General features: G+C 43.1%; 1 protein-coding gene across 2 annotated transcripts in view; it reads left to right on the forward strand.

Moving 5' to 3' along the window:
- IRF6 (interferon regulatory factor 6) overlaps nt 1-15,932 on the forward strand; it is a 29,538-nt gene extending 13,606 nt beyond the window's left edge. For both annotated transcript variants that reach the window (XM_077295015.1, XM_077295016.1), the window contains exons 3-8: nt 5,967-6,171; nt 7,833-7,943; nt 12,072-12,218; nt 12,322-12,714; nt 13,341-13,459; nt 15,053-15,932. In XM_077295015.1, coding sequence (XP_077151130.1) covers nt 5,967-6,171; nt 7,833-7,943; nt 12,072-12,218; nt 12,322-12,714; nt 13,341-13,459; nt 15,053-15,316 — 1,239 coding nt within the window. In that variant the 3' untranslated portion in view covers nt 15,317-15,932. The remainder of the gene's footprint in view (nt 1-5,966; nt 6,172-7,832; nt 7,944-12,071; nt 12,219-12,321; nt 12,715-13,340; nt 13,460-15,052) is intronic.
- The last annotated feature ends 1,287 nt before the right edge of the window (nt 15,933-17,219 follow it).

Below are 17,219 nucleotides of genomic sequence, written 5' to 3' on the forward strand. Positions count from 1 at the left end.
ATCTCCAATTAGTTACATGTCTTGCACTGGTAACGCCTCCTTTTTGTCTAAAATAAGCTCTGATGACAAATTCTCATGCTGATCAGTGTCCGGCCCGTGATCTTGAGGAGCTCATTTATATATAAGAAAACATGGATATGTCTGGAACAAGACATGAGATTGAAGATATCATTTTATTCAGCTTCCTGTGACGTACATGCTCATATAGATGGCTTAGGAGGGTTCAACACCTTACTGACAGATTCTCTTTAAGGCCTCTATATTAATTAAACAAATGTCGGATGATCCTGCCTACAGTATATCAACTGGTTCAGACAACTGTTTAATATGTATGGCTGCTCCGGATGACTGATGGTCAGGAGATATTTCGATTACGCATGTCAGATTTGTCGCATTATGATCCCAGGGATAAGCCACCGGGAGACGTGTCAGTCGGCGACATTCTCCTAGAGAACACCAGAGCTCTCAGCAGAACGAGCGCTCCTGTGTATGGGGGAGTCGAATGAGATGGCAAATGGTGGTTTGGCCACACATTTGGCTTTGTCATCAGAATGACGTTTCTAACCAGTGTTCATTGTTGATTTGGAAAACTGTTTCATGTAATGGGTGAATGCATTGAGCATGCTTTAAATGGTAAAAAGATGGTAATCAGATCTTTACTTAGAACATGTTTACAACGGGATAAACCTCATTTAAGTGAAAGGAGGAGCTAAAGGAGGAGCTGATCGGGCTCATTCTTCTGGACAAGGTGTTTACCCAGACGCTATTCTTCACCTGTCCTCCTAATCTGTGTTTAGCCTAGAAAAGCACATGGTGGGGTAAAGAAAGTGCTAGTCTAACAAACCTTCTCCTAGGCAAACAATTCTACACCATTAATCTATAATTTGGTAATAGAAAAAAAAATCAAAGAAGCGAGCAATTGTTTCAAAGGTGTACAGTGCTGATAATCAGTTGCATTATCAGTCTTGCAACAATGTAAATTGAAGAACACATAGAATGTCTATCACTATTTTTTTTTTTTTTTTTACACTGTAGATTACATACACAAAGATATTGAAGAGAATTCAACTAAGGGTACCGTCACACAGTGCCATTTTGATTGCTACGACGGTACGATTCGTGACGTTCTAGCGATATCCATACGATATCGCAGTGTCTGACACGCAGCAGCGATCAGGGACCCTGCTGAGAATCGTACGTCGTAGCAGATCGTATGGAACTTTCTTTCGTCGCTTGATCACCCGCTGACATCGCTGGATCGTTGTGTGTGACAGCGATCCAGCGATGTGTTCGCTTGTAACCAGGGTAAACATCGGGTTACTAAGCGCAGGGCCGCGCTTAGTAACACGATGTTTACCGTGGTTACCAGCGTAAACGTAAAAAAAACAAACAGTACATACTCACATTCCGGTGTCTGTCCTCCGGCGTCTCAGCTTCTCTGCACTGTGAGCGCCGGCAAGCCGGAAAGCGAGCACAGCGGTGACGTGGTGACGTCACCGCTGTGCTTTCCGGCTATGGCGCTTACACAGTGGAGAGAAGCAGAACGCCGGGGGACAGACACCGGAATGTAAGTATGTACTGTTTGGTTTTTTTTACGTTTACGCTGGTAACCATGGTAAACATCGGGTTACTAAGCGCGGCCCTGCGCTTAGTTACCCGATGTTTACCCTGGTTACCCGGGGACTTCGGCATCGCTCCAGCGCCGTAATTGCAACGTGTGACCGCAGTCTACGACGCTGGAGCGATAATCATACGATGCTACGACGTCACGAATCGTGCCGTCGTAGCGATGTAAATGGTACTGTGTGACGGTACCCTAAGGGTACTGTCACACTCTGCAACTTTCCAACGATCACGACCAGCGATACGACCTGGCCATGATCGTTGGAAAGTCGTTGTGTGGTCGCTGGAGAGCTGTCACACAGACCGCTCTCCAGCGACCAACGATGCCGAAGGCCCCGGGTAACCAGGGTAAACATCGGGTTACTAAGCGCAGGGCTGCGCTTAGTAACCCGATGTTTACCCTGGTTACCATCGTAAAAGTGAAAAAAAAAAAAACCCGTACATACTCACATTCCGGTGTCCGTCAGGTCCCTTGCAGTCTGCTTCCCGCTCTGACTGAGTGCCGCCGTAAAGTGAAAGCAGAGCACAGCGGTGACGTCACCGCTGTGCTCTGCTCTTACATTCCGGCCGGCAGTCAGTCAGAGCGGGAAGCAGACGGCAAGGGACCTGACGGACACCGGAATGTGAGTATGTACGGTTTGTTTTTTTACTTTTACGATGGTAACCAGGGTAAACATCGGGTTGCTAAGCGCGGCCCTGCGCTTAGTAACCCGATGTTTACCCTGGTTACAAGCGAACGCATCGTTGGATAGATGTCACACACACCGATCCAACGATGACAGCGGGAGATCCAGCGACGAAAGAAAGTTCCAAACGATCTGCTACAACGTACGATTCTCAGCGGGGTCCCTGATCGCTGCTGCGTGTCAGACGCAGCGATATCGTATGGATATCACTGGAACGTCACGGATCGTACCGTCGTAGCGATCAAAAGTGCCACTGTGTGACAGTACCCTAAGGCCGAGCATCGGATGTGATATGCTAATGACCCTCGGCTCTTACTCTGCTGCAATCCAGAGCCGAGTGTCATGCGTTTGTGCTCCAAGCCTCTCGCACAGGGAGGATCGGAGCACAGCTGCGGAGAAATGAATTTCTTGATCTCCTCCATTGCCGGGGTCAGCGTATATCGCACATCACTCGGATGATATCTGAGTGATGTGCGCTGTGTCACCTGCACCCATAGGCTTATATGGATGCGAGTGCGCCGAGTGTTGGTGACAATCGCAGCATGCTGCGATTTCACTCGCATGTACAATACGGCCGAGAAAAAAAAACGGTGATGTTAGCTGCCCCATAGATTAACACTCGTCCGTATTCTACGGTAGTGTGACCTCGGCCTAAAGGCCCCGTCACACATAGCGAGATCGCTAGCGAGATCGCTGCTGAGTCACAAGTTTTGTGACGCAACAGCGACCTCCATAGCGATCTCGCTATGTGTGACACGTACCAGCGATCAGGCCCCTGCTGCGAGATCGCTGGTTGTGTCGGAATGGCCTGGACCTTTTTTTGGTCGTTGAGGTCCCGCTGACATCGCTGAATCGGTGTGTGTGACACCGATCCAGCGATGTCTTCACTGGTAACCAGGGTAAACATCGGGTTACTAAGCGCAGGGCCGCGCTTAGTAACCTGATGTTTACCCTGGTTACCAGCGTAAATGTAAAAAAAAAAAAAAAACAGTACATACTCACCATCTGATGTCCGTCAGGTCCCTTGCCGTCTGCTTCCTGCTCTGAGTGCCGCCGTACAGTGAGAGCGCAGCACAGCAGTGACGTCACCGCTGCGCTCTGCTCTCACTGTACGGTGGCACTCAGAGCAGGAAGCAGACGGCAAGGGACCTGACGGACATCAGATGGTGAGTATGTTCTGTTTGTTTTTTTTGGTAACCAGGGTAAACATCGGGTTACTAAGCGCGGCCCTGCGCTTAGTAACCCGATGTTTACCCTGGTTACCAAAAAAAAAATCGGGTTACTAAGCGCGGCCCTGCGCTTAGTAACCCGATGTTTACCCTGGTTACCCGGGTGCTGCAGGGGGACTTCGGCATCATTGAAGACAGTTTCAACGATGCCGAAGTCGTTCCCCTGATCGTTGGTCGCTGGAGAGAGCTGTCTGTGTGACAGCTCCCCAGCGACCACACAGCGACTTACCAACGATCACGGCCAGGTCGTATCGCTGGTCGTGATCGTTGGTAAATCGCTATGTGAGACGGGGCCTTAAGGGTTCGTTCACATCTGCTTATAAAAAGTAGCTGAGATTCTCAGCCAGAAAAGTTGGAGACATGCTAGTGTCGTGTGTGTGTGTGTGTGTGTGTGTGTGTTTTGTTTTTTTTTATCACCTAGTCCCACCTAGCATCCATATGCCATGCGAGTGTGCGTTTTTCCCTCACCTAGCACCCATATGACATGTGTATGCAATGCAGTTTTAACATCGGCTTTTACATACAGTAATTCTGTCATTTCAAGCTGGTTTTTGAATTAATCAGTCCTATATACAGATATAGATAAATACATAGTTGGAAATTAGTGATGAGCAAACGTGATCTTATCCGAGCACACTCGGGTGTTATCCGAGCATCTGGCAGTGCTCGTATATTATGTACGAGTTCCTGCAGCCTCATGATTTGCGGTTAGACAGCCTCAACACATGTAGGGATTGCGTAACAAACAGGCAATCCCCACATGTGTTGAGGCTGTCTAACAGCCGCAAATCATGCAGCCGCAGGGACTCAAACATAATATACGAGCACTGCCAGATGCTCAGATAAGATGTTACCCAAGCACGTTTGTCATCACTAATAGAAATATGTCAGTGAGATATATAATCAGTGGAGTGCGTGAATAGTTTACTATACATGTATTTAGGTAATAATTAAAAAATTAAGTCATCCATATAATTCTTAATCAGCTGAGGGAAAGAAGACAGCTGGGGGCTGATGTTTATAGCCTGGGAAGGGGGTAATAAACATGGAGCTTCCCAGGCTATTAATATCAACTCACAGCTGCCTACTAAGCCTTTACTGGTTATTTAAAATGGAGGACTCCAAAAATAAAATGACTTTCATTTGTGTCTCATCCGTTTCATGCAGCATGCTGCAAATTTTTCCTCACGCCAATTCTAGGTGAGGAAAAACTCGCAGATGAATACTGTGATGCAGTGACACCTGTTACAGCTAGGGGGCGCTGCATGTGCTCCTCAGGATAGGCATATCTGTAGTTGTAATAGTTGAACTAGCCACACACACTTCCCACCTATGGGAGTGGCTACAAGTATATAATGTGACCATGTGGTCACATGGGAAAAGATGGATGGACCTGAGTGGTCTGTGTGCCAGGTCCTGGAGGGTCTCTGTGTTGGGAGGTCCTGGGAGTAGGACTAGATCCCTGAAGAGCACATGGTGGAGGCCTTGGACCTGGGGGGCCTGTGTGTTGGATGGTCCCAGATGGGGATGGACATCCTGAATAGCGCACAGAGAGGACGCGTGTGCAGAATCAGTGATGGCACTGCGTTTGGGGAAGCAACAGCCTGTCTGACGATCTGGACTGTCAGGTGGCCAGGCGAGCAAGGCATTGCCCGGGACAGTGTTCCCAGTTCGGCAGCTTCCCTGAGAGAGAGTGATTACTGACAGGAGTCAGAGTATGGAGCAGGAGCTCCTAGAAGGTAACCCAGCTTATGGGGTGCTGTGCGGTCACCCACGGCAACTGGTCAGATAAGGATCAGTGTGTTTAGAGACCGCGACCCAATGTCATGTGCGCTATATGACTAGGGACATTGATGAACTGTTCGGCGTTCGGACACCCATGGTAACTGGACAAAGTGAGGTCCAGCATGTTTAGTGTCCGTGATATAAAGCCGAATATGAAGCGTCTAAAGATAAAGCTGCAACTTAATGTCACCGGTTGTTGCCTATTGTGTTCTATGAAGTGTATATGATGAACTGTGCATAATCAGGTTTATGATGCCATAATAAACCATGTGGACTGGTTAAGTAGAAAAACCGTGCCTAAGTGCTTGAATCCTGTGCCAAGCGAGTGTCCCCCAATACACTCAGTAAGTGCAATCTTACAATACTGACACAGTTATTAACATTGTAGCGAGTGCAATGCGAGGTTTCCTCACATTGCACTCGCCGAGTTTAAACGCAGATGTGAGCGCACCCTAATTCAGAGATCTGTCAATAATCCAAACAATACGTCAGCATCTCTCATAGAACAAAACTTGGGTTTGATTTCAGCCTCAATTAAAGATAAATTGTTGACACTGCCTTTTGTCAGGCCCAGTGATCACAGAACCCGCCATAGAGCTTCTTGATCTAACATACTGAAATGGTCACTGATTTCTGTTCGTAGGCATGGGCTGTAGAGACAGGCAAATATCATGAAGGAGCGGATGATCCTGATCCAGCCAAATGGAAGGCCCAACTCCGCTGTGCCCTTAACAAGAGTCGGGAGTTCAAACTCATTTATGATGGCACTAAAGAAGTTCCTATGAATCCTATCAAAATCTATGAGGTTTGTGACATACCTCAGTCTCAAGGAGCCATCATTAACCCAGGTAAGAAAAGAACTACCAACTACCCTGATATTAGGGAACCCCTTGGATGGAGCGGAGGTGCACAATTTCGTTATTCAATCCATTCATTGTCTATGGGACAGCCAAGTGCAAAGCTCAGCTTTTTGCAGCAGTCCCATAGGCAATGACTGACGCTGAGGCTAGGCACTCGGGAAGTAGCTGCAGAGCCTTGTTCTTGGGGTTCCGGAGCCAGGGTCTCTGTATCACTGGGGTCCAAGTGGTCAGATGACCAGCAATTAGTACATTATATATTATACATAGGGGGTCACCTAGGGATTTTTGGGGAAATAACCCTTTAAATTCATACATTGTTCTCCAACGTTTTAAATATGTATTGTATTTATTTGTGTAGAAAATGGAGCATGCTGTTAGATAGTCATGGCAACTGAAAAGCAAGTGAATATACAATCTGCCAGAACACTAATCCCTTTAGAAGACTGTTCCAGAACAAATTAGCTTAGAGATGTTTACTGTGTGTGTGCAAGCCATGCAGTCATGCCAGGTAAAATCAACATCAGTTTTTGAGTCCTTCAGAAAGAGCCCTAAACTGTATATTCTGGTATATTCTGTAAAACTGTGAATTAAATATCACTCTTCATGATCCACATTAGGGTAAGGGCGTCATAATTACACATAGTAGCCATTTGCCTACACGTGGTCCAATATGGTAAATCTGGCTATACACTAGAAAGCCCTTTGGCACCTTTTCTTGAAACCAGCAAGTGTGACCAGTGCCGATGTGAGGTCAAAATCTGAGTTGATCTGGAATTTTTTTTGTTTGGCTGTTAGAGAATCACATGAATAACTTTTCATAGCATTAAAGAGATTTTCTGGGACTTTAACATTGATGGTGTATTTTTTATAATGGGTCATCGATATCTAATCGGTGGGAGGTGTGACATTCGGGACCCCCGCCGATCAGCTGTTCCCGGTGGTGACTGGAACTGTTCGGTTACGGAGCTACACAGCTCCATCTACTGTATAGTGGCTGTGGCCAGGTACTGCAAATTCACCCCCTATTGAAATGAATCGGCACGGATGTGCAGAAGCCGGCCGTGATCACTATTCCATCAACAGAGCCGTGCAGCTCCTTAATTGAGCACCAACATCAGGAACAGCTGATCAGCAGTGGTCCTGGGTGTCGCACTCCCACCGATCAGACCTTGTTGACCTATCCCAAAGATAGACCATCAATTTTAAAGTACCAGACAACCCCTTTAATAAAAGTTCAGACCACAGATCAAGGCACAGATCGATTAGCTATCTGTCATTTTAACTTATTGCTATGTGGTCCCAAAAAAAAAAAGCAACCTTTACAAACGAACCATAAATGATGAGAATCGGGAAAATGGCCATCAGAAAAAAACTCATGTATGAGCAGTTTTGAACAAAAAAAGAAAGTTCCCAAATATTGGATGTAACGAGACGAAGCAACTAGATACGTAAGGCCCTTTTAACCTATCCCGATTAGTTTGCAACCATGTAAACATATCTATTGTATCTGGCAGCATCTCGCCTTGTGTAGACAGGACAATAATGAACGCACTGGCACTAATGCCGATTCAGTCCACACGATGCCGAAGATTATGTCCATGTAAATTTACTATATTACCGATCAATCTAAAGTCTGTTCCATCCTACAGGTTCAACTGGATCGTCACCATGGGATGATGAGGAATATGACGAGGAAGATATAAGCCAGTCTCAAATTCACGTCCCAATCCAAGAGCCATTCAATGGATTAACAATCAACGGTAAACATCCATTGTTGTGTTTTTGTTACTTTTTCTAAATTTTGCATACTAAATTAAAAAGGTGTTTTGCGGTATTCTGAATTTCCTTAGAATTTGAGGCCAGTATCTCCTTGTCTTGGTTGTGCCTGCCGTATATGAATGCTCAGCTAAGGGCGATTACCTGGTTTTTTAGTGGTGACATGTATAATGATTTGAATGAAAAACTCGTATTTACTTCCCATTGCTGAAATATCGTCAGTATATTCTGTAGTGCTGCACAGAGACTGTCCTGTTCCCAGTTGGGCTCACAGTCTCTAATTTTCCCAATCTGAGACACTAAACACTAGGGCGAAATTTTAATTTTGAGGAGCAGATTACATTTTCAGTACGTTTTAAACATGGAAGGAAATCCAAGCAATTGTAAGTATAGTTTAAAATGGCACCCAAAAGCTTAACCTGCAAAAAAGCAAAGCCTTATGCTCAACGAAAAGTGACCTTTTTGGACCATCATTTGTAAACTTAATCGGACTACAAATGGATTAAAATACCAATCGAGCTTCTCACCGCCATCCATTAGCGATCGGTAATATATGTACAGTGCGCATTAAAATACTAACCTGGGGTGGTTTTCTGCCGGTTTCGGCATTGCTCCAGCCTTTCTCTTCCACCATATAACCGTAGTGGTGACCAGCCAGCTCACATAGAATTTAATGTCTTACTATCAATTGAAGTCTGAGACTGTGAATGATGACCTGACCTTAAGAAAGGAAGTAAGAGTTGGCTGCATGAGTCTGAAAGAAAGACCCGATGCAGGGGAGGGACCAGAGACTCCTGCTCGAGGCTTATCTCACCGAGAACCAAAGGATTAATAGCCAAAAATTGGAAATGCTGGATCATTATTTCTGGTGACTTCATCTCTTGGTGAAGAGTCGGTAGACCTCCGTACACATTAGACGGCTGGCCGAGCCTGCCGATATTGGAGGGCTCAGTTGATGTTGGTCTAAGGAGTATGGGGCTTCTTAACACTAATGGTAAAATGATCTGCTTTGTTTTTTTTATATCATGTACATTTGAGATTGTGTTTTGCTTGAAGATGACTACAACAATCCTGAGAAAAATGTTAAAAAGTTGCAGGCTATCTTAAAGGGAACCTAAGATAAAAACAAACTGTGCAAATACCCTGTTGTAAGTAAGTAAAAGTACATGTAAATAACATGGGGTACTTTGTTAGCATTGTTTTGATCAAAAATATGTAATAGCCATCCCACTGCAACAAGGTGTACCCCAATCGGGATGGGACCTAACTCTTGGAGTTCACTTTCCTATGTGTCAGCAGATGTAGAAATAGATAAGGGCAGAGTAGGTTCTGGGCCTTGACTGCTCAGACACCTGTCCATAGAAAGCTATATAGATAAAATCAACTGCTGGTTGCTTGACCGGTCAGTGGCCATTTAGTAGTGAAAACAACCTGCCAATTAGATGGGCCAGGAAACACTGCTAGAAGTGTATCATTACCCAATGCACTTCCACACATGCAATGTCTCACTAAAGGAGCTGTGCTTTGGATCATAAAGAGATCGATTGGCTATAAAGGCCTACACGATCATTAATGGTCTAGAGGAGGGTAAACGTTCCGGACAGGTTCCCTTTAACTAGAACGGCCTACTATTGATAGCTAGAATGAAGACACAGTGACAAGTCAGGTTCTTCATCCCACACAACACATATCTCCGTTCCCTCTGATCGCAGCATATATAAAACTCAAGGTCCGGCAGCCATAAGTACAGGTTTTTATCCGTTCTTGTCAAATGCTAGAATTTCTCCCACTCAGTTGTTTATTAAAGCAAAGTGATGTTGAACAGCTCTGTATAAGCCAGGAAAATAAGTGGCGAGAGTCAATTCTATGCCTACCAGACGAGCAATGGGAACATGTTATTGAAGCCCACACATTGGTATCTCCAGCAGCCAACAATAAAATAATACATTATATATTTTCTATCAATTTGTCCCCATCCAGGATTCACAAAATTGGTAATTACTAAACAACAAATGCCAGGGCTCCTACAAGGCTTCCTTGCACCTAATATTCAATGTTACTGTTCATACTTAGAGTAACAGTCGTTTATAAATCGATAGTACGCGTGACAATCAGACGTTTTATAATAATATATGTTATCAGAGAAATCTACTTCTTTCTCTGCCAGGACTGATTATTTACTCTCAAAATTCTCAATTCTGGAGTAAAATCTGTATTCAGTGAAGACCGATTTTCCCATTACTGAGATAGGAGGTGACATTTGGTTCTCAGCAAGTTCTATGTAGAACTGTCACTGTTGTTTCAGAACTGGTAGCAAAATATGTTTATCTCCTATAGCTTCTCCCTCTCCACAAAATTTGTCATCTCCAGTCTCAATAATGGGAAAATCTGTCTTCAATGACTACAGATTTACCGTGGAATCTCAATCCTGAAAGTGAAAGAAGCCAGTGTTCTATGATAAGATAACTTACAAAGTTTCTTATTTTCATGTAAACTGCTCTTTTATGAAATAATAAAATGACGGTAACTCTTTTAAGATGCTTCTCAGTGGAGGTAATCTATTTTACTCCCGATTATACTGGATACTCATGTAGCGTTTTCACTGAAAATGTGTCTATTTGGAATTCTAGATGAAGAACTGATGGGGTCTTATTCTACAAGGACCTCCTTCTAGCCACTATACCCATGAGATGGATAGGGGATAGACATCTGTCTCTTTCCCAGAGGAAAAAAATGTAAAGATGTTATATTAAAATATGCTATATCACATAATATTAAAATACAGTATACAAGAATAGAGTGTCCCTGAAAATTCCCATAGGGATGTCGGAAGTGCTGTGATTCAGTCCAATGCTGGATTACACATTGGAACCGTTTAATCATGGTGTGTAATCCATTGGAAATGCCGTGTCCACATTCCTGGAAAATAATCTGGTTATGCTTTGCTTCCTTTTGGCATAGTTCTGACATTGCATATTACGAGTGGTTGTTTTATTGTCAAGCGTCTGTCTTTCGGGAGTGTCCGTCCATTGCACCATGTGTGACCCAGTATATACAGAAGCTCTATATTATTTGCAATTTCCCAGGGTTTTTTCTTTCAGTAGAATGAAATGTAAGGTTTTGTTAGACACTAATCCTTTGTTACTGGAGGTGTTGTAAAGGTTTAGTAATGTTGTCCAGCCTGTCTGTCAAGGTTCGGGCATTATGTTACAAATATGTGACCTGTATTTGCCTTTACTGAACACTGGAACACTTGCGACCAAAACTGCAATGCGCCAGGAATCTTCTATTTGTGTCCTGTTCTTACTACTTTTATCTGCTTCAGTGTGTAATGTTCACAGTGAGGTTGTGTTCACATGCAGCATTTTTTTTCTTGCGTTTTTATTATTTAAACGACAAGCTGCATTTTACAGTGCCAGCAAAAGCTTCGAGCCTTTTTTTTTCATCCAAATTTGAGAATTGGAGCATTTTTTAAATACATTTTTACCAATGGAAAGCAATGAAAATGGGGAAAAAAACCTTAATTAAACATGTACTATAGACAAAGCACACATGTAATTTGCAGCGAAAAATGCTGAAACCGTGCGTTTTGAACATAATGATTTTACTGCAGGTTTTGGCTGCAGAATAAAAACCGCAACAAAAAACTGCTCAAAACGCAAGATTTTCTTTTTGTCGTTGTGCGTTTTTGGGTGCGGCGTACATGTGTGATTTGTGTGCAGTACATGTTTATTGAAGTTAGTTTTATTCACCGAAAACACAGCAAAACTTGTTTTCTGCATTTTTGCAGCCGTTTTCCTTTTTATTGGTGATTAAAAGCCCTGCAAAAATGCTGAAAGAATTGATATGCTGCTGTTTATGCTGTAAAACTTTGCAGAAAAAAAAAATTCTGCAGGGGGAAAAACTGCATGTGAACATAGCCTAATGGTTCAGCAGAAGACATACAATGTCCTGTATGCCTGTTTGAGTCTTGCTGTACCCAGATGAAAGCTGTAGACTCCATATCATCACTGGATCCTGAAGGTGCCTATTGATTTAGTAGTTGAAAAGATGACAGCAAGACATATATCTTTATGATTATATGTATATAAATGGTAACTTTAATTTTCCAGATTCTCCCATGGCCCCTGCCAGTATTGACAGTTGCACCCCAGAGCCAAATTGGCCAAAATCGGAGCCCCAAGATATGGAGGTCCCACACACTCCTGTGGCGATGGAGTTTTTCAACACTCCTGAGTTGTGGATTAGCTCTCTGCCCAGTAAGTAAGCCTTGCTACGTTGTCTTCCTATACTCCTTCAGTGCTTGCGCTGAGCCATTATTCTATACCTGCTGCAGCTCCAATCTAGATTTTCTCTTTACAGTGACAGATTTAGAAATCCAGTTCTTGTACAGAGGGAAAGAGATGGACCAGACGATGACGGTCAGTAACCCCCAAGGTTGCCGATTATACTATGGAGATCTGGGCCCAATGCCCAATCAGGAAGAGCTCTTTGGACCCATAAGTCTTGAGCAGGTTCGATTCCCTGGTCCAGAGCAACTAGTAAATGAGCGCCAGAAATTGTACACCAGCCGTCTCCTGGATGTCATGGACAGAGGCCTTATCTTAGAAGTGAGTGGACATGCCATCTATGCTGTAAGACTATGCCAGTGCAAGGTGTACTGGACAGGACCCTGCTCTCCTTCTCCAAATGTTCCAAATTTGATTGAGAGACAGAAGAGAGTGAAACTTTTCTGTTTGGAGACCTTTTTAAGCGGTAAGTAACTATATTTTCTATATTTTTACTAATTGTTAATTTGTAGTTTAGGACATAAACATCTCCATAAGGACTGTTAATAAAACTGTATTATCCCTAAAATTGGAGACCTTTTCTTAAAGGGGTTATCAACTACTCAAACAACCCCATATCAATCAGCATGTGTGCCCCCAGCTAAATTACACATGTACTCGCATCCGGTGCCAGCTCTGTTCCAGCAATTTCAGCACTTGCTTTTCTGTGGTTTGCGTGACATTGTCACGCAATCCCTGCAGCCAATCAGCAGCTGGCTTCACTCTCCCTGCCTTCAGAGCAATCCGACATCAAGATTAAGTGAGCGACCAGCCACAGCTCTGACTTCCACTTGATGTCTGCATCTGAAGGCAAGGAGACTGAAGCCAGAGTTCATTGGCAGCAGGGATCGCTTGACATAACAATGTCACGAGATCCCCGGGAGCCAAGTGCCGACACCACTGGAACGGCATCGGAGGTGAGTAAGTGTTGTTATTTTACTGGGAGCAAACATGCTGACCAAGACAGGGTTGTCTGAGTTGTGGACAATCCCTTTTAAAGACACACGTGCAGTTTTTTGTAATAATAATAATAATAATATTTCCTCGAAACAGAACTCATTACACATCAAAAAAGTGCTGGTGCTAAGCAGCCCTCATATGAAATCGACTTGTGCTTTGGAGAGGAGTGGCCTGATGGCAAACCAAAGGAGCGCAAACTTATCATTGTTCAGGTGAGTTACCTTCTGCTAATCCAAGTTCACCACTTTTATGACTTTACCACATATGGCCCATTTATACAGGTCAATAATTGGGAAACAAGTGTTCCTAGGAATCGCCCAATGTACGAGCAAAATGCAAGTTCGTTGGGCGAGATCACTTTTGAGGAGGCTTAAAAAAATCATTATTCTCGGCAGCACATCATTATGTCTAAACATGATAAATGCTGCCAATAACATGATGTTCTGTGCGCACAGAAGTTGTCAGGCCATTAAACAAGCGATGGATTTACACATCAAAATGGGCCCTTGGATTGGTACTTTAGTATATAAAAGCCGGTAAGACATGTTCGAGAATGGATAGATCCTGCAGTGACAGCTTTTTATGTAACAAGGGTGTGCATTACATTTATCTTTTGAATAGTATATTGACTGATTGACAACATATGCTCAATGTCTTTGTAAGTATACATTAGCGGGATGCACCGGCTGCTTGTTCAGGCTTTTATACACAAAGGGACATATGCTCTGAGATGTTCTGCATATGGCTCAGTCACATATTTCGTCTTCAAGGCGTTGCCTCCTTTGAATAAACCTCTACCCGTAGGCTCAGCTGCATGTTTTTAAAAAACAAACTGCCGACATACATGGCTCTATCTGCTGAGCTCAGTGATTGGTTGCAGTTCTGTTGACATGAAGTCACCACAACCGCTTCTAAAGGGATTTTCCAGCCCATGACATCTTTTTACAAACTTGCTGATCTCTATCTCATTACAGCAACGACTTGGTTGTCGACGTGACTGCTGCAGCCAATCACTTACAATAGTGTTGACACCATTGAGATCACCTCTGCAGCAGTGACATTTCGAGGCGACACCACAGAGATTGGCGTAGTATTATGTGAAGGGGATGGACAAGGTCTTAATTATTTTATCGGATCATTAGCTGTTGAATAAACATCTATTTTGGGATTAGAATACCCAATGTCCCCCTGATGCTTCTTTATGTACAGTCCTGACTTTTCACATTAGTGTACCATCCAGTGTCATGGTGCGTAGAACCTCAGCAGCCCATCATTGAACAGTCAGCTTATGATGTACAGTATTACAAAGGACTGTGAAGAGATGTTTCCTATATGAATAATATGTAAGGAGGCACAAAAAAATCATAACTAATAATCAAAAATCATGAAGAATATAATCAGCTTGCTCATGGAATAAAGCATCCCAGATGCAAAGATAAAGCCTTGTAGCACAAGTATTCGGTGTTGAAAGTGCAAAGAAAATCTAGCAAAGGTGTCCTTCACAATCCACCTTTATTGCATGTCTATTAAAATCCAAGTATTAGAAACTGCAGACGCATTTCTGACATACGTCCCTTATTCATTGCATGAATAAGTAAGGAAGTAAGTCAGAAACTCGTCTGTTGGTTTTTTCTCTCCCTTTTTATATTAATCATAAATGTTACTGCAGCCTCCAGTATATATCAGTATATCAAAACATTATTTAATATTTCAGTGCAATATTTTCTGTGTGCTCATTCTTTGGCAGAGTTGTAAATTCGCACATGTACATATATATATATATATTTTTCTTTTTTTTATGGTAGATTATTCCAATTGTGGCTCGGATGATTCTTGAGATGTTTTCTGGAGACGTCACTCGCTCCTTTGAAAGTGGAAGTGTTCGCTTGCAGATTTCTGTTCCTGATATCAAAGACAACATTGTAGCCCATCTGAAACAGCTTTACCGCCTTTTACAGAACCACCAGGGTCCTGATGGCTGGCCGGTTATGCAGCAACCAAATCTGCACCAAGTCCCGAATCTGCAGCCACCAAACCTTCATATGGCTCAGGCACTGCAAGCTCAGTGACTGCATGCGTGAATAACTTGTAAGACCTTGGTGACTATTGTAAAGAGTATGATCCAGCGTTTCTTTGTGGTTGGACTATCAGGGCATGGCGTACTTTGACGTAATTTGTGACCTTAAAGATGTAAACCAGCAGCCATACTCACTATGGAGAAGATAAGGGAGCCTGAAAAGTAATGCAGCCAACATTATATCTTCTGTTTGCCTGTGCACAAGTCACTTACTGTACTTAAGCAATGCTTATATTAGCAAATATCCCAAATATCTACATTTTTATATGCAATATGTTTTTGTTCCCGTTATTAGCAATCAGAAAATACATAACCACAAGTGCCTTGAGAAAGCTGGAATTTCTATGGCATAAACAGCAATAATCAATCTACAGATTTTAGAAGACAATACTTATTTATTATTTTAATGTGTCATAAGCCATTATATCGTTTTACTATTGATTATCGACCGATATAAATGCTTTGTCATCACATTCACTCTTCTTACAAGCTTGGCTGCAGAATAGGAATTTGTACAAAAGTTGCGTCATAAAATGCTCCTTTTCTACGTGCCTTTTTAAATATTGTTTTATTTTCTAAAAAGTAAACTTTCTTACTGCGAAGTGAAATGTGTGATTTGTAGATTTGTACACCCTGCTTCACATGTGCACATGTAAATGTTAATCGAAAGTTCTGTTGGGTGACAACAATATAGCATTTACGGGTCTCGTGTGGCTTTTTATCCACATTCCCCAGATGCTAGTTCTGCTGCTTAACCAAGCTAATTTATCATTACTGTAGTCTGCAAGCTCTTGGTGGTTCAAAGGGTGAAAATACACCCAAGTCTGGTGTGCAAGTATAGATGCATCACGCAAAATTAGAATATCGGCAAAAAGTTAATTTATTTCAATACAAATAGTGAAACTCATATATTATATGGAGTTATTACAAACAGAGTGATCTATTTCAAGTGTTTCTGTTAATATTGATGATTATGGCTTACAGCCATTGAAAACCCAAAAGTCATCATTTCAGTAAATTAGGATACCGTATATACTTGAGTATAAGCCCCCCTAATTTTGACACAAACTGGGAAAACTTATTGACTCGAGTATAAGCCAAGGGTGGGAAATGCCGCAGCTACTGGTAAATTTCAAAAATAAAAATAGATACCAATAAAATAAAAATTAATTGAGACATCAATAGGTTAAGTGTTTTTGAATATTTAATCAGGAGCCCCATATAATGCTCCATAAAGTTCATGATGGGCCCCATAAGTTGCTCCATACAAAATACGCCCCATATAATGCTGCATACAATTCATGATGGGCCCCATAAGGTGCTTCATACAAACATTTGCCCCATACAATTCTGCATAAAGGTTGATTATGGCCCCATAAGATGCTCCATAGAAAACATACCACATATAAAGCTGCATAAAGGTTGATTATTGGCCCCATACGATGCTGCATAGAAACATTTGCCCCATATACTGCTGCTGCGATTAAAAAAAAATTACATACTCCCCTCTTGTCCTGAGCAGACGGGGACACCAGCACTTGCGATATTCACCTGTCCCTGTTCCACCGCCGCGCGCCGCTCTGTCTTCCGTCTCTCTGCAGTGACTGTTCAGGCAGAGGGAGGCGCGCACTAAACATGTCATTGCGCCCTCTCACCTGAACGTCACAGCCAGAGGACGCAGAAGACACAGCAGCGCGCTGCGGTGGAACGGTGACAGGTGAATATCGCAATGCTCACCCTCCCTGGCAGCTTCTCCGATGCGATGGTCTCTGACGCCGGCAGCTTGTTCCTGTGTTCAGCGGTCACTACCGCTCATTAAAGTAATGAATATGTGCTCCACCCCTGTGGGAGTGGAGTCACGTCCATATTCATTACTTTAATGAGCGGTACCACGT

Source organism: Ranitomeya variabilis, chromosome 3, assembly GCF_051348905.1.
Source record: "Ranitomeya variabilis isolate aRanVar5 chromosome 3, aRanVar5.hap1, whole genome shotgun sequence".
Classification (NCBI taxonomy): Eukaryota; Metazoa; Chordata; class Amphibia; order Anura; family Dendrobatidae; genus Ranitomeya; species Ranitomeya variabilis.